At 37.8% G+C, this 23,929-nt stretch overlaps 1 protein-coding gene across 1 annotated transcript in view; it reads right to left on the reverse strand.

Moving 5' to 3' along the window:
* The window catches only part of PIEZO2 (piezo type mechanosensitive ion channel component 2), a 285,437-nt gene that overhangs the window by 28,305 nt on the left and 233,203 nt on the right, over positions 1-23,929 (reverse strand). The window contains exons 29-39 of the mRNA XM_054285125.1: positions 22,679-22,775; positions 20,762-20,921; positions 18,896-18,985; positions 16,818-16,939; positions 15,922-15,993; positions 11,794-11,897; positions 9,698-9,796; positions 7,343-7,451; positions 5,625-5,693; positions 2,227-2,393; positions 412-587 (exon numbers count right to left, since the gene is read on the reverse strand). Coding sequence (XP_054141100.1) covers positions 412-587; positions 2,227-2,393; positions 5,625-5,693; positions 7,343-7,451; positions 9,698-9,796; positions 11,794-11,897; positions 15,922-15,993; positions 16,818-16,939; positions 18,896-18,985; positions 20,762-20,921; positions 22,679-22,775 — 1,265 coding nt within the window. The remainder of the gene's footprint in view (positions 1-411; positions 588-2,226; positions 2,394-5,624; positions 5,694-7,342; positions 7,452-9,697; positions 9,797-11,793; positions 11,898-15,921; positions 15,994-16,817; positions 16,940-18,895; positions 18,986-20,761; positions 20,922-22,678; positions 22,776-23,929) is intronic.

Below are 23,929 nucleotides of genomic sequence, written 5' to 3' on the forward strand. Positions count from 1 at the left end.
TAATTTGTGGACAACAGACAACAATCTACAAAGACAAAATATTCACCATGAATGATCCCTTCCCAAATTATATGCCTGAAATCCTAAACCATTATCACAGAAGCATCCTCAGCACCTCTTAAGTTCCATTTCTTTTCACAAGGAACAGAATGTCAATGCCATTGACTCCTAACTCTAGGGGAAACTAAAAGCAGTGGGGTAGTCTTGCAGTGGAAAAGAAGTTAAGCAAATGAGTCAGTCCATCACTATAAAGGAAAAGTAACATATAGTAATTTCCACTATTAGGATGGCATGGACAAATCCAAAAGAATTCAACATTGATTAGAAAGTTCATCAGTATTTAGACAATATCTAATATTACACCTACTGCATGATCCCTCTGTCTTTTACAGAATAAAATTAAATCAATACCTGGAGATGCTGTCATGAGATGCTGCTGAATCTAAACTATCCATTCTTTCAGATGCTTGCAAACCAGAAGCTTGACTGGGATTTTTATCAATTTCATCTAGTCCTGACTCCTCAGAAAGTTTCATCATATGGTTCTGGTAATACAAATGGATGCTCTCCCGTGTTGGAACATTTCCCTGTGGAAAAGAGCAGAGGTAGACACACATGGCCAGGGGAGGTGTATTCTTTGAGGAAGCAGTTTCTTCTGTCATTTGGAAAGTAACAGATTAAGGACTGTGCAAACACTTTCCTAGTAAATAGCAAACTACAACCTTTTCCTAGAGCAAGTCAGATTTTGACTTAACCTATCACGGATCAAAGTGTTCAGTTTTCAAGCAAAACTGGAGCAACCCATATGGTTTCAGACAATATTTAGTCACCACAACTCTGCTGGGTGAACTGCAGATCCTTCAGCATGAGAATGAGGAGTGGACTGTGTCCATGACTCAATGTGCACTCCAGCAACTTTTGATGGATCTCTTTTAGATAGCTTTGCTGACTCTAGGAACAAGTATTGGTGGCCAGCAGCAGAAATTTTAAACAGAAAAAAAGCCCAGATCTAGATTTTAATTAGTGTCTCAAAATCAAAATTTATTCATGAATTATGGACACAGATGGAAATCCATGAAAAAAACACTGAAGACCTTTACTCTTTCTCTGAAGCAAGTACATGGAAGGACAGTTTTATTAACTGTCAGACCAGATCTGGGCACACACTCAAGTCTTTCTGGCTGTGATATTGTAATTAGAATTCTAAAGGTGTATTATAAGAATAAAACTGAGAATTTTCTGTTCCTAGGCAGAAATATATCCAACTCATTCCACTAGTGATTCCACAATACTTTTTCTAACTTATAATGAAGGCTTATGCAAGGACCTTTTCTACCTCACATAATAAAAGTAGTCTAAAATATTGTCTGTATTTCCTTTACTAATTTCAATAGTTTCTAGTACTTCAACTTGACCCTCTACAGTGTCCAAAACTACAAGACTCAAAATACTAAAAATCTGATATTTTGTGAAAAAAAAAAATTCAAAAATCTTAAGAACAAAATTTGACTCTCAGGTTTTTAATTAGGTATGTTTGTGTACAAGCTGTGTTGCTTCTTCAGTGGTAAATGTTGGTGCCATTATGACATCTTGAGTCTGAAATGATGGCACAAGTTACATTCTAGCTCCACTGCAGGCTTGGCATAAAGGATAAGAGTTTTATCATGTACTTCCATTTAGGAGATCTAAATACATTTCTGGTTACATTAACAACAATAATCCCTGCTAACAACAGGTTTTGCTAATATACAACTAGCTTGTGGAGGATCACATAGCTCCATTCTCCCTGAAGAAATGTATGCCTGTAGTTGCCAGTCATTTCCAGAGAAAGTTGATCTACAAGAAGAGTGAAATCCGCAGACTGAGATAGTTTTTGGGCTGTTAAAAATGCCAGCCTTTCCCTACCCTTCTTGAATCTATTCTGTCCCTTCAGAACCACACCACACTACACTACAGAAGTGTGTCAGCCAAAACCATACATCAACCTGTCAAAGAATTATTTTTCCCTTAATTTGTTATGTGTCCAGGTAATAAATCAAATAATTTATTCTTTAAGGATTTATAAGCCACCAGGCTGTAAAAAAAGTACAGACTTATTTTTAAAATGCACGTGTATGTGAGATTTTCATAATTTTCCTCCTCACTGCTGTGATCTGAAGAGACAGCCTTTCATTTTTCACCGAGCTGGAAATGGTATTAGCAGAGCAGAAAGGCTGAAGGCATTACCTTCTTAATCTCCCTGGTGAGCATGCAGCGCTCGATCCTGAGCACGGTGGAGATATCGATGTGTTCTCTGGAGATGGAGTTAAGCCAAGCTGTGAAACTGTCCAGCGTTGCCAGGAAAAGGACCCAAGTAAACTTCAAGATATTAAATATCCTCTTGATGATGTTATCTAAGGGAGAGCAAAAGCAACAGGGAATTAATGAACACAAGTATTTTTATTGTACTTTTGCCTGGAGTTAGATTAATTTTTCTTTTATTGTCTAATAATGGTAATCCAGGCTGTGAAACCCTGTCACACTAAGGAATCGCTGAAGATGGCTGGAGGCCTTTTGGCTGTCTGGACCATTTTCCTGACTGTATGCCTAGGCTTATCATCTGGAATCCCTATTCCACCCTCTAAGTCCTTGGTCCTGCAACAGTTAGTCAAATAAACAGTTCCTGATTTTAGAGGGACACTGTATGCACAGGTCAGTGAAATGAAACACAAGGATTTGGACATCTCCCGAGAGTGTTAAACATCACCATGTCCTGTGATCTGAACAAGTGCTCGATCAGTGTGTTGAGCTGAACCTCTTCAGGGTCTAATTACTTGTGTTTCTCTCTGCACAAACTTTACCTTTTGTGCTTGAACCATTCTAAACTGAATTTTAAAGTCTAAACTGCCTAAACAGTCTTTGAATCTGACCTCACATCACTTTGAATCATACTTCTCTGTATTTACTGTTTTCAAAGTCTCTGTTTATCTAAGTACGCTGCACTGTGCTATCAATGATCTCAGATCAACAAGCATAAATAGGACAACTAATAATTTATAAAACTTTATTCTTGCACCATTTTGGCAAAACAGTACAGGCTTATGGATATATACCAACAATAAGAATAAGGCTTATGGATATATACCAACAATAGTAGCTTTATTTTGCTCAGCACATGTGTCTCAAGTTAATTTCTCATTTCGGTAGTTCATTTGGCATTAATAATGGTATTTCTCAGCCAAAAAGCAGCACTTCCACCTTATTTTTTATCCACTCACAAACATAAACACCACAGTAGAGTTCTCATATAATATTGCAAGTGTTCAAGGCCAGGCTGGATGGGGCTCTGAACAATCAGGTCTAGCAGAAGGTGCCCCTGCCCATGGCAGGAGGGTTGGATTTAAGATCCCTTTCAACATAAGCCATTATATGATTCCATAAATCTATGAAACATTGAAAAAATTCTTTTCAATAGCCAGTTCCAGAGCTAGCTGTCCCTGCTAGGTTCTAAAGCCCAGAACACTGGGTGTAAAGACAAAATTTAGATTAAGCAGCCTCAGAAATAGTAGAAAACTGTCAATAATCTGCCATGCATGATGCTCTCAACAACATCACTTCTTAGCTGTACCACAAGATGGCATGCAAAACTCTGCAGAATGAGTGCACAGCTCCTTACAAAGCCTGCAAAAGGAAAGCTATAATAAAGTAAAATATTTCCCTGGACAGGCAGAGTTGTTGCATGCACATTTATGCGGAGAGAAACTATGGGAAAAATTCATTAGTGGTACTTTCCTTCAAAGTAGGTGCTGAAGTAGCAGTGTGTCCCATTTACCTGAGCACTGCCATGGAGCTGTCTGCTAGCACCAAGCAAAAGAGCATTTAACACCTTCCACTTGGTCATATAATTATTTCAATAATATTATGCCCTTTTTTCAGGCCTTTTCTATGTCATTCAGAATTGGAGATATTTTTTTAAGAGCTATCCACCTAAATTTTATTCATTCAATGTGCAGGTCCTGAAGTTGAGGAAATCCTGCCATTAAAAACTGAATGTAAAGCTGCTTCTACTTCAAGGACCATCCATTACCTTTGAATTCCAGACAATATTATGAGTAGCTGGAAACAGAACAGCATACATACACAAAAATCTATAGCATACATTATTTTTTAACCCACACTCTTCCTCTCCAATATGGAACTTCTGCTATTGATTTCAGGAGAAGTCACTGCTCTCAGGTATTTTTTTTTTAATTGATCACCACTGGCCTGACATAGTCTCACCATGGTGCCAAGTACTTCCAGTCCAATCTGAAAGGTTGTTTTTCTCCCTGGGATGGAGGTGACTTAGCATACATTTTTATTGACAGTGTAGCTGTTCTGGCACCTTAGCTGTTCTTCAAAGTTTTTTAAAAAATAATATTTTGGGGATCAATTGCATCTAAACATCTTCAAAAAGGGAAATGATTACTTACTTTGTGCAGAGGAAGCTTCTCTCTGCCTGAGAGTGTGAGATAGGATTCAATCTAAGGTTACTAATGATACTAATGATTAAATAATGATTTATTACCAATTACTGGATAATTTTTCTGGTCATTTTCTTTAACAAATTTTACCTAGGAACAGCCAAAATATTTCAACAAAAATATAAAGCACTTAAAATTTGTTATTTCCAATATAAATTAATTATAAACCTCCATCTTTTTCCCCTAACTCCTGTGTAGCACCAACACCACATCCCTAGAGAAGCATTTGTGTGATTTACTTCAGTGTTTCCAGACAGATAACTGCATTGCCAGTAAGTAACAAATAAAAACCCACCATCCTCCCTCTCCCCTCCCCATTCTCATAGCAGTGCAGCTCATTTATTTGAGACCAGTGCTCTTGTGAGATAAAAATTATATCTCCCACATCCTCTTGGCCTCTTCCCTCTGTAAGTCAGGGACACAATTCTAACTGGAACTGTGGGAAACAATTTTATATAGAGAAGAAAAGTAGCTCTTGATGATAAAGTCTCACTGAAGGTAAGCCATGGTGAAGATTTACTTAAGAGGAGAGTCTGTTTTCTTCTTTTACTCTAGTTAGAAACAAAGAGCCAAGCTTGGATTTATGATCTATTAAATTTCTTTGTAGGAAAAATCTGAATGTGGGCAAGATCCTGAAAACTGCTGGCATTTCTTCTGCTGGATAGAACTACCCAAAGTCTGATTTTGAATGAGAATGTGTAAGATCAGGAACATGTAATGTTTTTAGAGGTGATTACTGTGCCTTGCTGAATGGATAAGTACCAAAAAAAGCATTGTACTAACCTTGCTAAAACACACTCAAAATCAATGGACATTTTAACATAGGGCTGTGTGCAGTCAGGTCTAGAACCTTAGCTTAATTTACTCTGTAAGTAAAATACACAGCAGTGATCAAGTCTGAGCTGGCAGGTGTATTTGCTTTAGAGAGGATGCAATATTTTTGGTCCAGGATTAGAAGTTCCTATGCTCAAGGCTTGTAGATCTTGCAATAGAAAATGTGATAGTAGTTAGGAAGCTCTTCCTGTATCAGTCAGAGTGGATCACTGCAATGCTGTCTCTGTGACAGACCACTGGTCACAACTGCACTGGAAGAGCACAGAAACCCTCATTTTGCCTTTATACCTGGTCCATCAGATTTCTTCTTGACAGGTTCCTCCTCGCTGTCCTCACAGTCTGCATCATTGCCACCTCCTGCAAGCAAGGAGCAAACCAGTGAGTATTACACCTGCAGAAGTGCTGGTGTAAATGCCATTCCAGCTAGAGAATGCCACAGTTACTAAGCAAGAGAGACTGGTTCCTCACCTACCACCACAACAGAAAGCACATTTCCATTTCCAAAGCACTCAAGGGAAGGGACAACCCTGTCAGTGAAGGTGTTCAAGGATCACCATCCCTCTCTTGTAATTTGCAGTGGTGTTTTCTTACTAGATAGGCTGCTGAGTGAGATCATCTGGTGGTGGAAACCCAAATACTTTCTCAATCACTCCTCAGGCACAGTCAGCAGTCTCACCTTCTGCTGACTCACACTTGAGCTTATTTCTTCATCTGCAAAGGGCAACCTGAGCACTGCTCTGATCTTTTTCTGCCTCTGGCCCACCAAACCTGAGGGAATTGAGTGGGACCTTCAGGCTGACCTGAAGCAGCAGAGTTGTTTTGACAACACCACATGCATTTATTGAGGCCTGTAGCTGAAGAGTATTGCAGAATCACAGGCAAAAATGAAGGTCAAACTTTAGAAGATCCTCTTGTCTAATGCCCAATAATTGCAGCTACAGTTTCAGTGGCAGAAGCCCAATTATAAATTCCTTCTTTTTGACAGGTAAAGATGCCAAACAGAGGAAATGTCCAGCTGATTAAGCCTGTATGGGTCCTTCTTTTCCCCACCCATACTGACCAGAAAAGCTTTTGAATTTCTATTTCCTAGCTTAAAAATGGAGAAAAATATATATAAACCATTTATAAACTGATGTTTTCTTCAGGGGCATGAATGATTTTACACTGCTGCTAAAACCAAATCAACATTTGTATGTTTTCCTTCGCTATGTACTGAATTTACGGGTTTGTGGATATTTGGGTTCCTCAGTGACTGCAACATGGAAAGTGAAAAACATTTCTTTATATTCTTCTTCCTGTATCAACTCAAGCTTCTTTAGGGAACAATATAGGAAATGTGGCCAAAATATAAATAATATGTGTCTATTTAATGGAATTTTTTTTTACAGCTCCACTTGAACTACAGGTATTTGGGAACTCCTTAATGAAATAGTTCTTCAGCATCTTTCCCTGGGAATGCACATGACTTGACCATTGAAAAGAGTGATTTTGGTGAACTCTAGCCTGTACAGAAAGATAAACTTTTTTATTATATGAGGAAGTGAAAGGCTAATGTCCTCACTCTGCCAAACACTTTGTTTGTACGCCTATATTTTGGAGATATGCTATTAAGTTCCAGGTTATGTGCTTTATAAAGTTATGTCTTTACAATTCACTATTGCAAGTACTTCCACAAATGCTTTCACATAGCTGATGTTTTCTGCAATGTGTTGAATCTTCCTATTCATCAAAAGATCTGGGCATTTCTTGCAACTCCATGGAAATTACATTTATCCCACCTTCCCTTGTACCTCCCTCAAAGTGTGCCATGCAGAACAGAAGGACATGGCTATGCCTGACCTTGTCATGGGCTGGTAAAGGAAAATAACACCAGCCAAAGTCAACTAATTTTTTGAGTTCTTAGCCAGCACTGAGAGCACTTCTCTAAACCTCATCTGCCTTTCACCACCAGGAACAACAGGCAACAGTCAATATTGTATTTTTTTTAAATGGGAAAGGTTACCTACCATCCCCAGATCCTTTTCGCCTTCTCTTCTCTTTCCCAAAACTTTTCTTCTCTTTGCGCCTCTGTCGTAGAGCTGTTTTAGGGTCAGTTATCCAGGCTTGATAAACAAACTGGAAGGAAAAAACTCATTTATATCAAGGTTCCTCATGTTCTGAGAGCAAGCCATAGAATAAGCTACAAGCAAGACTATATAGTTTGAGTAAATGCATTCAGATCTGTGGGGGCAAGGAAATATTTTTAATCCCAAATCAAACACCTTCCCTGCAAATGTGCTGAGTTTTCATGTGCTATTTTTGTAAGTGTAAAGCCAAATGTGGAAATACTTGTGGGTGACCCAAGCTGCATTAGAACCCACAAAAATGTATGCTCTGAACTTTGGGAATTAATACCTTTTTGTGCATATGGGCTACCTTGTCTGAATCTCTCAATTCTGTATCTCTATCACATTACAGAAAAGATGCAGAGCAAAGAAAACTTTTAGATAAAGTGCTGCAATCCACTAATTAAAACATCAAAAGATAGAGAGATATCCTTGTGCAGATGTACAGGTAACTGTATTTTTCACAGCTTAGGTATTTTTCCTCCTCTGTACATCCCATTGGAATGTTCATGGATTTATTATCCATACACGGTCCCAAAACTGGCTCTCAGGAATTCCTCAGATTGCTTCCTGATTTTAACAATGGTGTTTCATATAAGTCACTTATAGATCCTTCTGCTACTGTTTTTCCAGTTGTAAAATTAGGACAGTAATACTTACCTATCTATCCAAGGTATTTTATGGGACAAAATCCTGCTCACAGCACTCACTCAGATCAACAGTCTGTTGACCTGTATAACTGCATGAAGCATTGGAATTGGGCCAAAATATTTATAAATTATACAGCAATGTGTGTAAAAAAATCCCCAAAAGTAGGGAAAAAGGTGTTCTTTTGCTCATTTAATGGTTTTCATTGAAAAATGGTAATTATCTTCGATTGTCTTCTATTTCTAAGCAACACAGGCCACTAGCAGAGACAGAGCAGGGAAGCACACAGATGCAGGCAAGAGGTTGAAAAATCACAGTAACAAAACAGCTCTATCTAATTCACAGCACAAACATGCAGATGATGGCAACAACACACATATATCTCAGTGAAGCTGGAATTGCCTCTCATAGGACAGAATGGTAAAATTTCTACTTAATTTTCCTTATAATTTTAGAATTTTCCTATGCAAATCACTTTGGAACATTTAAAGTATTATTTTAAAACTGTTAAACTGATGTTAATTTAAAATACTTTGTTTTGTTTTGTGAATGTATACCGCCATGGAGAGGAAATTATTTTGATACTGTTCAGAAGAAGATCCTCTTCCAAATCTCTCAAAGTCTGTACTTTTAATTTTGTATGTCTGAGTTGTTCCAAACAAGCATCACATGAGAAAATGTGTGGAATCAGAGGCTCTGATTTCCCTTTGCTTTGTAACAAGTGCTTTCTAATGAAGGTGATCTGGGGAAATGTTGATACTTAACATGAGCTAACACCACATTACTTTACTGAAGTCAGAAACTGCCAACACCTTCTATTGTCATTTAACTGTGAAAGTGTACACTAGCCACAATTATAGTGTGAATAAAGAAATTAGAGCTAAAAGGTAGACTTGGAAGGGGGTAGAAAATTAGGATTAAGAAAGGGAATTTGATTTATAAGTTTAATGTAACTACCTATGCTAAGCAGGGGATATTTTAAGAGCATACTGGTTGCATACTAGTCTAGATTTCTACCACTGCAAAAAATTCCAATTTCATATCTTTTAGACTTTGGAGCTGGTACTCTCAATCTGTAACATCAACTCCTTACAAAAGTCATGTTACCTATGTAGTGAAAAATAATACACAGAGCCACAGTTAGGAAATGCTAAATGTATTGCAGCTGGGCAAGAAAGAAGATGCATAAATGTTTTTTGTGATGATAAAGGCCAGAAGAGTAGAGAGCTGAAAAGGGGTTTGCAGCAGAATGTGTGTTTAACAAACCTTTCACCAGCTTTCTGAGATCAATTACCACTGTGTCCATAAGATACATGCAACTTGATGTGACCATCTTGTAAATCAGTATCAGAAGAAAATGAGAATTTGGGTCTGCATTTTTTCTCTGGGGTTGTGTGTAAAAAAAGGATAAACCACTTTCTTGTGATTTGACCTCACCAAAGTTATGGAATGCATTGCATTTACCAGGAATGAGACTTCAGCTGTCATCATTTTTCTTATTAATTCATATAAGAGGAAAAATGCAGACGAGGACAGGGGTATATATATACACTACGTCAGGAACTGTGGGGTGGGGCACATACTGAGCATTTGCAAAATGTCAAGTACCTTTGCTGCTTTGATTAAATACTGAAGAATAGTTTTGGGTAGTTTAATGATAGACTTTGGCAAGGCTAAAATGGCTGAAGCAAATTTTCCAATAGCTCTCTATAAAGAAGGACAAAGCAAGAGTAGTTAGTAGAAAAGCAGAAAATATTAATAAATTGGATCTCTAATTACTGTATCTAGAATACTAAGAACAAATTTCCATTCATAAACTTCAATATGAGAAAAAGATCATTTATGTTGTTCACATTAAAATTTCAATGATATGACTCTTAACTGCATGCATTCTCTAATATTTAAAATCTCCAAGTTAACCATTGAAAGAGTTACTGCACACAATTTACACTGAAAGAAAGATCCTACATTCAAATAATTTTTAACAGAATCTACAACAAAGATCACTTGGCTAGTATTTTTACTAAGACCTTGTGCATGATGATGGAAGGCAAAGTATGATGACCATAGGATGAACAAACTTTCCATGAAGAAAATAAATTTTCTTTTTTTTACAATTCTCTGCTTATATAAAGCCGTCCAGCATGTTTATATTGCACATACTGCAGAACAGGCCACCTATCCAGAACATCTGACCAAATTTTGAAATTATGAACAGATCCTCCATCCCCAAACTAATAGTTTCAGGACTGAAATGAACAAGAAACCCAAATCCCAGCATAAATGAAACAATCTTGTTAACTTCTGACCTCAAGTTTAGACCTCTTTAGCTCAGTGCTTGGCACCAGCGCATCTGTACAAAATGCTGTCACCAATTTTTTTTATAAATGAGAAGGAACAAGAATGCAAACTTTCCTCTACACCGGCATGAAAACCAGAAAGAAAAATGACCTAGAAACTCATGAACCATTTCTGTGGTTCAAGGTAAGTTAAATGCAAAATATATTCAAAAAATAGTGCAATACTAAAAAACAAAACTTACTTATCACATTATTTTGATCTAGATTTTTTTGGCCTTTATTAAGACCAGATTTTTTTATTCATGCCATTGCCATGCAGACAGTTTAACCAATGTAGCCTACTGGCAATGTTAATATATAAACCAAAGGCACATTTTGTTAATGAATAAATAAAACTTTTCTTTTTCTAATTCAGTAATGTTGTCTCGGAAGCTTCTTTGAAAGATTTTGGCTTAGGGAATGGAAAAGCATGGAGGGAGTTTCTTGCTCTTGCTTGGGTTGAATGTTCCGCAATGCGCCGATTCCGCAGTGATGTGAGGTTGCATCTGGATGGGAATACTCAGCTGGAAAAAGCTGCTTCTTTGATTAAGCTTTTGAAGCTACAGACCTGAAACACTTCTGCAGCATTTCAAAAAAGCTCTTCAACCAGTGAAACTTTAATCTTATAAAAGCAAAAGCAAGTCTAGATGAAGGAGTATTTCACTAACTTCTTCACCCACGTTTTTCATTTAAGCCATCCAGTGTATCTGGTATTGTCTAACACCAGCCAGTCCACATGGAGGAAATCAGATAGGAAACCTCAGATATCTTTTTAACATTACAAAATTGTCCTGCATCAGCACAGTCTGGCACTAAAAATGCATATATGTTAATTAACACTGCCCTGAAAATTAAAGAAAATAAATGGATGTAGTCTCCTTTTGTAATTTTCTAATCCAAGGACATATTTCTCTGGCCCACTAGGTTCAATAATTTTTTTTAAATTAAGTGTGTTTTCTTTTTCATGAAAATATGCTTATTTTGGGGATTATTTCTTCATGGAATGATAACATTCCCTCAAAACCACTAGAGGCATTCCACAGTAGCATCAGAGGCAAGTCAGCTACCTCAACTGTCATTATTGCAATGCAGAAAAAAATAAAGCTTGGGTTCTTTAACCTTTGTTTTTTGCATTTTTGTTATTTTCAGGCATATGTGAATGAAGATATGACTCTAGTATAGTTTCAGTAAGAATTTGATAATGCTTAAAGCATAAGGCCAACTTACATTTTAAATCAGCAAGAAATTTAATTTCCAATACATTTCAGGAGGAGGAACTGGCAGCTTTAACATATGCGCCGGTGTTACGAGAAATCTACATTTTTTTTCCAGACGTCAACAAGATAGTAAATTACCATAAAGTACCTGAAAAGCAGATTTTTTTCGAGGCTCTTCCTCTTCTTTTTTTTCCTCTTCCTCTTCCTCTTCACTATCCGTCTCAAACAAATAATAATTTCCACTTCTGACCACTAAGTGAAACAAAATATTTTTTTACTTTTCTGAAAAGTTCTATTCTCAACTCCCCCAAGACCTATGAACAGGTAGGCAGTCATTTAAAAATTCATAACCAGGAGAGGTGAAAACAGAGAAGAAGCAAGAGATGAAAAGGTCTCAGGCAATTTATTTGATGTTAGTCTGCAATGCTTTGGGCATGAATAAGAACTAGACAAGAACTAAGGAAAGCATCCCTATAAAACAAAATGTAAAGAAAAGGATTGAAGTTTATCAAGTTATACAAAGTTACGTTTTTAGAGAAAAATGAAAATAAAGTCTAAATTTATTGGGGACTTATAATTATTTGAGGGAGTAAAAAAAAGCCCAGCAGCTAAATAAATGAATTTACATGAACAGAACCACTGGACAAAAAATACAGAATTTCTCTTTCAAACACTGAGGGAATCCTTTAAACTAGGCAATGGGATAGTATTAGTTTGATGAGGTAATGGAAAACCTTGGCTTGTTTAAAACAAATCCCTTGGATTCTATTAACATGATTGCAAATGAGTTTCAATTTTTTGCCCATGGATTCAGAAAGATTCTGAAACCTTGATACAACATAGGTACACGGTGATTAAGCTAGGCCTTATATCCTTGAACAGAAGCAATGTTTTTATTTCACAGATGGCAACAGGCCAACATGAATAAACATGGAAAACAAAAATAAAAATAAGGTAATGAGCAAGAGAAAAATTAAAATCACAGCATTATACTCAGCAGTGAAAAATGGTAATTAATTGCCACATTTAAGCTGAAATATTTGAAGGAACACTTATTTAGATGAAAATTTACAAAATCTTCATATATGTATTTATATAAAATTATATCTATCCATCATTACAGGTCTCTGGAAAAGTTATAGTTGTAATTCAATCATACCTTGAATTCTACACAGATCCTGTGTGCACAGATGATCACATGTAACTAGTCACAAACCTCAGGGTGAAATTTGCCAGAACTGGTCTTCGGATCATAACTTTGCCATCTGAAACTCCCTCACAGAGGGCATTTTGTGCCTCATGTGTGCACTTATGACTTTTAGCATCAATGAATGCCCTGCAGAGGGACAGAAAGTCCACTCCAGCCATTCTAATTGTTGCACTGAGGTGAAAAGAAATTTTGGAAATTTCCTGGATGAAGCAAATGGATTTTTGGTGCTGAGCCTTCCAAAAAGGTCCATTTAAAATGCGTTGAAGAGATGAAAGCATTTTAAGAGCCAGTAGCCTGCAGTTCTCTTTCATAAAATGGTATCTTGTAGTCAGCAACAGAAATTGTCAATGCTGGGCAAGGTTTGACATTAGGGAAAACCTCTATGGCAGTACAGCTTTGTAAAGGCTCAGAGTAGCACTCAGTCAGACTTGGAATGCCTGATCTGGAAACAAATAAAACTACATTGATCTCCCTACAAAATTTTTTAGGTTAAAGCATATCTGAGGGGACACTTCAATTAGCAGTTCCATCCCTTTTACAGCTCAAGAGAGAGGTATGATTGAATAGCAATAATGCATTCTTGCACACATCAAAATGGAGCAAGCGGCGTGTCAGTCACCTACAAGGCTTCCTGAAGAGACCCAATTCTACAGGTAACACAATTCATGGCCAGACTGGGCTTGGGAGACCCCTCTTGTACTGCAAAATGTGGCTTCCTCCTACTGAGAAAAGGAATGTACAGGCTTTTCATGGGATGAGATGGAGGATGCAGAAGAAAACATGATCCCATCATCTGCTTGTGCCCGGGGGTAAAGAGCTCCCTAGGGCAGCTGCAGTCACCATCTTCTGCACTACATCAGACACAACTGTGTGACCCAGGGGAATCTGAGCATGTGGTTCTAACTCCTGCTTGTCTTTGTGGGACTTCAAAAATAATCCACAAGCATAGGAGGAATCACACCTCCCTAGAAGGGAGATTGTGAGTGACTGTCAATGAGGAAACCCTCACTGATATTTTTATCTGCTCTACTCAGACCCAAATTCATTACTGTTTTAATTGCTACGTTATACAAAATGAGGTCTCTTTCTGCACAATAAAATTATAGCAAGTGATATAAAAATAACAATAAAAATCTAAATTAAAAACTTCAAGCTTGAGTGATTTCAATGTATGCATATATACACCCACAAACCCATTCACTGAGATGAAGAATGGTGCAGAATGCTGCAGTTACAGTGGTGTTCCAAAATGAATGAGTGGGGAATATCAGTCTATTCCCAGTCTGCCTGCCTGTAAACACCCACTGTCAGTGCCATGTTTCACTGAGTGGGGATGTGGCAGGAAACTGCTGGCTGTAGGGTCAGGGTCTGTGATGTTTCCCACAAGGTTTTGCATTATTGCAGTAAATAATTTCAAGAATGCTCAATATTTAAACACCAAAATGCAACTTGCCACCTAAGAACATTAAATAATGAGAACAAAATAAGTAAAAGCCAAAGTCAATATCTCTCTGTGCAATTCTTCTGACTACAAAATCAGTGATGAATAAACAAGAGACCATATCCCATTCCTTCAAAGTCATGATAGCTTGAAATTCTACAGAAAAAACTCACAAATCATAGTTTTTATTTGTTTTTTCATTGTTGTTCTAATGAAATTATGGGAAAAGAATTTTATTTTCATAAGGCTTTTGAAAAGGATAGGTCTCTCTAAAGTGGCAGTGTGCCCTTTAGAAAAACAAAAATAGAGGCACAGTTTACTTGTGACTTGATAGAAATAAAGATCCCATGTTTGGTAAACATTGCTGGCAAATATATGTCTGCTGAATTTATAAATAAATACAAATAGGTAAATGAAGCAGTATGTAAATGTGTAAAATTATGACTTGGAGTAGCTCTTAAACTAAACAACCAAGCACAATATAGACATTCATAATTTTAATGGCATGAAGCTGAACTGGGGGGGGGGGGGTTAGGTTGGATATCAGGAAGAAATTTTTCACCCAGAGAGTGGTTGGCCACTGAACAGGCTCCCCAGGAAGTGGCCCCAGCACCAGCCTGACAGAGCTCAAGAAGCACTCTGTGCTCTCAGCACATGGTGTGACTCTTGGGGATGGGCCTGTGCAGGGCCAGGAGCTGGACTGGATGATCCTGATGGGTCCCTTCCAACTCAGCACATTCTGTGATCCTGTGTTTCTATGGTATAACTCTGATCAGTGCCCTACATTTAAGAATTTCTTTCACATCTTCAGAGGCTACTAAACAGTTCATGTCTGATTTCATTCAACAAACATCCAATTGAAGGACATTTGACTTGAGATTGCAGCCTACTCAGTTTTCCTCTTCTACCAAATCCATAATGTAGCAAAGAACTCTATCATATGGGCTGGGCTACAAACAAATTGCATCATAATGCCCCAATTATATGTGTGACACATGCTAATAATTTCTTGTGCACAAGGCTAGACATATTTTTGCTCTCAGGTAAACACAAAAAAAATGGAAATAGCAAAACAACTGGCATCAACCACACATTGAAGTGGCATAAGAGAGATGGAGCTGAGCTCTACACAGCCTATTCTCTGTCTTCCTGCCTTACTGTGGTGCTCAGATTTCTACAGCTGATACTAAAATGACTGATGAACCATAAAGAAAGATGTATAATATGGGTATATGAAAAGGAAATGATGACTAATCTTAGAATGCATTGGCAAACTTTCACAGTCACATTGTTAAATATATTGAGCTTTGCAGTATTGGGGAGTTGAGACCTTTGAGGTCAAGACAGATTCTTTTCAGCACATGTTTATCTGATTTGATATTTTTCTAAGAATGCTCAAAGTATCATGAGCTGACTTTGCTTCCAACACACAGAAGTTCAAAATGTTGTTAAATTCTTTGCAGATTGGAAAGTAGAAATCACTTTTTGAAAAAAACCCCAAGCCTTCTATCAAGTCACAATCACAAAATCAGGCATAAAACAAACAGGCTATGGGAATGCCTTCATTCTGGTCAAGGATATAAGGGTTAAATCCACATATTTGTAAGAGGATTGAGAAAACCTACTGGAAGCATGATCAACCCAAGGCCGCCACCACAGCTTTTTTTTGCCCTTGGCTTTCTCTTTGTCTGCATCTCCTAAAATAAAATATGTTCAAATATTAATTTTACAAAATGAGAAACATATTTCTTACACTGATTAATAATTTTTATTTTCTCTCAAAAGAGCTAAAATTTCATGAGAACATCAGATGTCAGGTTTACTGAATACATTTAATATTAAAATAATTCAAAACTGTGACCACTAAGCAGAAGTACTCTGATTTATGCAGTAGTTAAAACAGCATTCCACTCTAAAACAGCTAAAAAGTTGGGTTTTATGTTTTAAAACATACTGTCACAGTTGACTGTAATTTAAAGAGGAAAAAAATTTCCCTCCACTCAAATCCCCTTGTATTTCAGGCTCCAAAATTTTTTAAATCCACTAATTGCTGATCCCAGGTCAATGCTGAAAATGTGGCACTAGATAGGTATGATTTTATCTGTGCCCATGATTTTAAATAACATTTAAAAGCACACAAAAATTTCAATGACTGAAAAAAATCCAGAACAGCATCCAGAAAACATTGCTGGAAAAATGTTGGTGCTATCTATTTGTAAAACTGTGGTTTATAGATAATGATTTCTACCAAAACAAACCTCTTACTCTTTCCAGCCCTTTGCCAACAGCCTGAAGTTAACGAAAAGTATCCTCAAAGCGAACCAGTTTCTCTAAACCTTGTTACAGTACATAACACAGATTTTTTTTGTTTTTTTCCTGAATCGAGCCTGAAACTGATACTCAGCTAACAATGTTGTTATGCGCTGGCAGTTTGGCAGTTTCAAGAAAAAATTATCACTTGTCCAACTAGCAGTTCTATCAGGTCCTTATGGAAATATGGCACAGGAGTAGCTAATGGTACCTTCATCATCTTCTTCAGAAACCTTCCGAATCTCCGGCCCCTCTGAGGACTCCTGGTTCATGCTCAGCATCCTCTCTTTTCCCTTCTTGTATTTTTGCTGCCGGGCTTTGATGCGATCCATTCTAGCAAAAGGAAGAATCTTATTAGATTTACACCTTCAACCACCCTGGAAAACAAGCATTAAACACACACACACACACACACACACACACCCTCTGCAACACTTCTAAGGGAATTATTCCACACTCTCCTTAGTCCTGCCCTTAAACAGAAGGAGTTACATTGCTCTGAAGGGGCTGGCTGGGAAGACCAAGCATAGATGTTCACTCTGTTGGTCAGAGAGACCTGGGTTTCCTGCTATCATGACTGCTTTACTTTCTCCCACTCAGCTATCTTATTATCATTTAAAATTGCTTTTCCCAAAACTTGCCACTCTGAAATAGGGATTTGGTTGTCCCTGCACTGTTTGTACTACATCTTCATCCTTTAGGATCATTTGTCTCAATGGACATCAGTGACAAATTGTGGTCCAGTGGTGTCCCTTGAGGGTCCAGTGCTATTTTTACTGTCTGGGGATGAAGTGGGATCAAGCGTACCCTCAGCAAGTTTGCAGATGACACCCAGCTGTGTGGTGCTGTTGGCTGAAGGGTGGGATGCATTTCAGAGAAATCTGGACAAGCTCAAGAAGCTGGTGTACAGGAATCTCATGAAGTTGAGTAAGACCAAATTCAAGGTGCTGCATGTGGGCCAGGGCAGCTCCTGATGTCAACACAGGCTGGGGGATGAACTGGTTGAGAGAGCAGCCCTGCCAAGGATTACTTGGGGCTGCTGATGGATGAGAGGCTGGACATGAGCTGCAGTGGGCACTCCCAGCCCAGGAACCCAGCTGTGTCCCAGGCTGAATCCAAACCAAAGTAGGCAGGAGGGTGAGGAAGGGGATTCTGCCCCTCTGGTCTCATGAGACCCCACCCACAGTGCTGCTCTGGGGTGCCCAGCACAGGAAAGACATGGACCTGCTGGACAGAGTCCAGAGGAGGCCCAGAAAGGCGATTAGAAGATGAAGAACCTCTCCTACAAGGAAAGGTTGAGGCAAATTAGGGTTCTTCAGCCTGAAAAAAAGGCTCTGGAGAGATCTTATTGCAGCCATTCAGTACTTGGAGAGAGCTTATAGGAAAGATGGGGCCAAACTTTTTTGCAGGGTCTGTTGTGAGGACAAGGGGCAATGGTTTTAAACTGAAGGAGGATTGCTTTAGATTGGCTATAAGGAAAAAGGTTTTTCAATGAGGGTGGTAAAACCTGGTCCCTGGTTTCCCAGAGACATGGTGGATGCATATATATAAATGCATTAAATACATACATCCCCAGACACATTCAAGGTCAGGCTGGATGGGGCTCCGAGCAAACTGATCTCTTTGAAGATGTCCCTGCTCATTACAGGGGGGTTGGACTAGGTGACCTTTAGATTTTCCCCTCCAACTCAAACAATTCTATAATTATGTGATTCTATATAGGTAGAAAATACAGTCCCTGCAATCTTCCGATGATTCTTCCATTATGCAGCGTGGAAGAAGCTGTCATGAGTGGGCTTTGACACTTGGTTAGGAATCAATTAGGGCTTTCCATGCATTGTGTTGAAGGAGCTTTGAAACTTTTTTTTTTGGAACTTTCTGCAGTTACCAAAGAAATTGTTGGCTGTATGCAAGAGAAACCAAAGTGACTTATGGGCTGTATAAAGAGAAAGGATCTCCAAGCCACTTGAATCGAATGCAAATATTTTCAGTGAAGATAAACATATATTTTGCACTTAAACACCACAGGAGGAGCCACAAATAAAACAGAAAGAGCAGTCATGCAACAATTTTTTCCAGGAATACAGATAACAGATATACAGAACAAAATTCTAGTAATGGTAAGGCATTTCTATAAAAGAAAGTGGAGGATAAATACCAGAAGCTAGTATTTCTATCAAAGAAAGTGCAAGATAAATACCAGCAATCAGTTAAATATGTATATACATATGCATAGAAATATGCATATATATATATATAAATATAAATATAAATGCATTAAATACATACTGTCTTTTCAGTTGATCCATTGATTTTTTTTCCTCTTCAATTCTTGCCTTTACAGCCTTGACAATTGTAGCCTGAAAAAGCTCAGCACCCCTACATCAGAAATGGGACAGAAAAAGAAAAAGGAGAGGACATGTTAAATGTTTCTAAGTCTTCCTTATGGCAACTAATCACAGAGAATTCTATGTTTCTTCTATACATGACCTTATCTGCATCAAACAAAACTAATCCAGGGTGTGAAAGAAACAATCAATTGCTCTAAAACAGTAGCATCTCTACATACAATCATTTCAAGATCTGGGGCCATATGTTGTGAACCCAACTCAGCCTGTACGTTCCTCTAGCAGCTGCTCAAGAAATTCAGTTACCAGTCCTCAAAACACAGAACGCAAGTAGGTTCAAGGATGAGAAAGGATTTCTTGCACATCCTCGGGATTTTTTTATGGTTATTTCAGCTTTATAATCACCTCGATTCCCTGCCTCAGTCCTCCTGGAAGTTGTGAGCAAGGTCCAGCTTTATCTAGGACCATGGTAAGAATATATTCAGCTTCACTTTTACCCTCTGAAAACTATGGTGCTTTCAATCTGATGATAAAAACCCCTGAGCAAGTTTCTGATGTGCCAAGAGAATCTGGCTTTCCACCCCATTACATTTGAAATTTAATCGGTTCATTGATTTCAATGTTATGACCATTCTTCCTAAGTCACACATGAACTTTTAAGGCTCTTAAAAGAGTCCTAAAGTCCCTCTCAAAGAAGTAACCTAGATCTAAAGTCTTTCTTTTGTCAGGAATTCAGTAAGAAAAGCTATAATTTTAGAAGTCTACTCTTTAATTCTGGATGCACATTTTCCTATATAGGACGTATTTTGATACTCATGATTTTGCTTTATGCTGTTTTCACTGTGAACTCAGCACGCCAAAAGAGGTACAAAAAGAGTACAAAAATGCTATTATATTCAGCATAATTGGGTATCAGAACTGAAATTCACTTCAGAACAAAAGCCTAATGCAATGTGGGGTGGAGGTGTAGGTCTTCTTGTAGCTCTCTTTACAGGGCTGAATTTTGTTTATTATAGGGAGCTAAACATGTCGCCTTCTTAAAATGATCCCTGGAAGAGGAAGATAAAAACTACTTCATTTCATTACATACAAGCCAAATTTTTCCTGAAATACAGTCAGAAATCAATGTCTGTATGTCTTTTGAGGAAAAAAAGCCACAATACATTTATTCCAATATTAACAAAAAATTTATTGGAAACCCTATGGAAATTAAAACCAGTATTTCATTCCTCATCTGCCTTCATATCATAAACCAGAAGAATGTTTGTGCTAGTGATGACTATGAGTTAATGCTTGTGGTGTAACAGGCCAATGAGGTTAACACTTCCTTGCCAAACCTGGCCAGTGTTCAGTGATGTGGCACTTCCCAAAAGTGCTCCCTTTTCCTCCCAAGCCAGACGTAACAACTTTGCTGTCTTCCTCCTCCTCTCTCCTTCTTGAGATGGGATTTCTAAGGACAATTGTCTCAAGCTCTAACAGCAGAATGTTTTCTTTCCAAGACTTAGAAACTCTGGCATTCTCTCTCATGCACATCAATGTTGAGAGAATGCTGCAACACATTTTCAGAGCTTTTAACAGGAGCAGCAGATAGCATTTGGTAGAAAGAATTGTTTAATTCCTATTAGATTCTCAATGAATTTGTTTTCTTGTGTCAAAGCTGTCTTTGCAGTTATGAATTTAGCATGGATTGTTTAAATCAATGTTGAAGGATTGGTACTGTTTTGGTACTACCTGTAGTAAAAACTAAGTACTGCCACCATGAGAGATTTGAGCTGTTGAATTTAATTTCTTTTAAATTTTCTGTTACCTTGATGCTAATATCTGAGAAGCTTTTATATCTGCAACCACATGAAGGAAGTAGTAACTCATGAAGACTCTTCTTTGCAGCAACAGGAAAGCAAAACATATACTGTCCCAAATGATTCCTGCTTCACCACTGGGCAGTTTACAATCTGGATTGCTCGTTGCTGGAAAAAGACACCATCAGTGTTAAGAATTCTTTCATAATGTTTATTTAATTAAATAATCCTAGCCTTTAAAATTATTTGAATTATTTTAGATTTTCCTAAAGAAAGTTGTCATGCATTTCCATTTGAGGTGTGCCATAATTTCTTTCACAGCAAATTGAAAAGCTTCCAACAATGTGATGTCCCATGTGCCACTGTCCCACAAGTAAGGATATAACAGAAGTGAATCATTTGCATATAAATTCACCCTACTTTAGTAAGTACTTGAAAACAAAGAATGGAAAAGGCATATTTTTTGTTACACTGAATTATTTGATTTCAGTGTTTCCTAAAATGGCATATATAAATTTTTTGTCCTATTCTCTTCAAAGTGACTTTTTCTCTCATTTTTTTAATTAAGAACACTATCAACAGGAGAAATAAGTGGTTTATTTTTGTCAAAATTACTTTTTGACTGTCACCACTGATTATTTCTATTTTTCTTCTCCACAACTCAGTTTAATGCTCATTTCCATTGCATAAGAGAAGAAATATTTGAAACCACAAAACTGCTTCCTTTGGGGTAGGAGGAGACAGGCAGGGAGGAAATCCCATTCCTCCTACCCCTAGATTTTGGCCTGGGCTATTTCTTTCTTCCTTTATTCTCTGTAAGACAGTTCTCTGGGGGATATTAAAAAATTAAACTGGGTTTTGTGGAACTGGACTATAAACTCCATGGCCTGTGCTGCCCTATAGAAGGCAGTAGAAGGACTCCAGGGACAGGCTCTGGCTTGAAGCTGGCTTTTCAAGCAAGCAAGCCAATCTAATAACTCTGAAAGCTCAAACTCCAAGAGCTTCAAAGCCTGCTGTGCCCAAACCCTGGGGTGGGAGTTTGAAAACCTGTGCCTGAGTGTCTGTTGCTGCCCAAAATGTTTTGGCTAACACAAGAATTCCTGGGCACCTTTCATCCTGTGAATTTGTGTCTTCCTATATACTTCATTTTCCCCTATCCCACACTTATCTATTAGGATCAATCATGATGACAGGAATTCAGAATTTTGCTGCAGCATCACTAGGCTGAAACAGCTCTTTAAATTCAGAAAAAAAACAAACCAAACCCAAAAACACACCAAAGAAAACTTCTGCAGGTGTTTTCAAACTGTTAATCTAGGGTGTCAGGATAAAGTGGAGACAAATTAATAGCTCACTGAGATATGAAGGGTTTTGCTCTCCACACTTCATTCGTCCTTTCTCTCACCTCCATCAACAGACATTATCCACTCCATTCTTTTTATCACCACATGAGAATAATCACAAGGAAAAAAATTGCCAAAACTATGTCTGCATGCAGAAAAATTACACTTTCATGCCATTTCAGTGAGCTGAAGTGGTTTCCCTTTTGAACCACTGAACCCTGGTACACAGGGAGGGCTGGGAGCCCACACTGCACACGGGGAGTGCAGCTGGGAGAAGGTGCCCTGTCCATGCAGTGATGGTGAGCTGACCTTTTAGCTCATATGTGCCAATATCTGTGAATTGTTCATTTACAGCAAACGCTGGCTGTGGGTGGATGTATGGGCATGGTGGCAGTTTTCTCTGTATATGTCTCCCCCTTGTTTCTGTGAAATGTTTTCAATATTCTGTGTTGTTAATCAATATAAATCCAAGATTTTTCAAAAGGTAATATATCAAGGGATGGCACAACTTAAATATGGTAGAAGATTTTAAGGTGATTCTTTATTTATAGAAAATTATGAAGAAAAATAAGCTGTACTTACGAATATGGTAGCCTTTAACTGTACAAGCCAAGCTAAATGCCTGAATCACCCAGCAGCTCTTCTGAATTAATGATTCAATGTAGCCACATGCTCCTATCTGCAAGTAAAAGGGCAGTTTTATATAACAAGACATAGCAGTAATAAGGATAAGAAAAATTACATGTTTTTACATTACATGAGAAATAATACAGCCAAGGGCAGTCGAATTATTCTCATTACTAAAAGAGCTTGGAAGAAAGAGTGGCTTTATCAGTGACACACAAACTAGTCTTAGACAGAATTTGATTTTTTGATTATTAGTGAGACAGGAGGTATGTGGGGCTTGTTTGAGTTTTTGCACAGAAAGGGACACATCTGGCATACGATGCAATGTGACAACTAAGCAACTTTTATAAATCACTGACTTAATCCTGCAAACATACATGGACAAGTTTAAGACACATGTAGCTCCACTGAATTCCCAAGCATAAAATGAAGCACATATGTAAGCATTTAGAACATTTGCAAATTCAAACCACCCATAAATCAATTTTATTTCAGTGTAGTGACTTAAATAAATGTAAAAAGAAAAATGTCTCTTCTTTGCAGTCCAGCACTAAAACTGTTCAAAGCTAAAAAGCAACTGCCAGGAATAAACCTAAATTTATCTTTCAAAAAGATTGAAATTACTGGCTTGTGTTAATCACCTGTCAGTACCACTGCAAGAATACATATAAAGGAGTTAATTAATCCAAGAAAAATCTTTCATATTTTGCAAAAGAATTTGACATTTAATTACCAAATACATCTGTTTCCACCTGAATTTCACACTAGTTCTAAAGGAAACAGGAATGGAGTTTGTAACTTTGTAGTCAACTTCACTAATTAAATTACATCACACAACTGCATCTCATACTAGTTTGAAAATTTTTTATTTAAATAAATTGTCCAATTAAATGTGCACTACTTATCAATAGTAGGACTAATTTTGCACTTCTTACTCATTTTTCCCTCCACTTTTCATGAGACTTCTAAGGAGAGACTTCATTAGGCAAAGAAACCAGAACCTGGCCCTTTGAAAGTAGCTGGTGAGCTTTTACAAAGCTTGACCAAGTTCATGGGTGTACATTTCCCTATGATGGATATGCACTGCCATTCCCTAGCAATGCTGAACTGAAATGGAGACTGCTTTGTGCTTGCAGAAGGGTGTGGGCCTGAAAAAGAATTTTTAATGACTGCTCAATGCACTGTGCACACTTCCAATGAAACTGA

Source organism: Melozone crissalis, unplaced genomic scaffold (assembly GCF_028551555.1).
Source record: "Melozone crissalis strain CALT ecotype California unplaced genomic scaffold, PUWL_Pcris_2 ptg000042l_1, whole genome shotgun sequence".
NCBI lineage: Eukaryota > Metazoa > Chordata > Aves > Passeriformes > Passerellidae > Melozone > Melozone crissalis.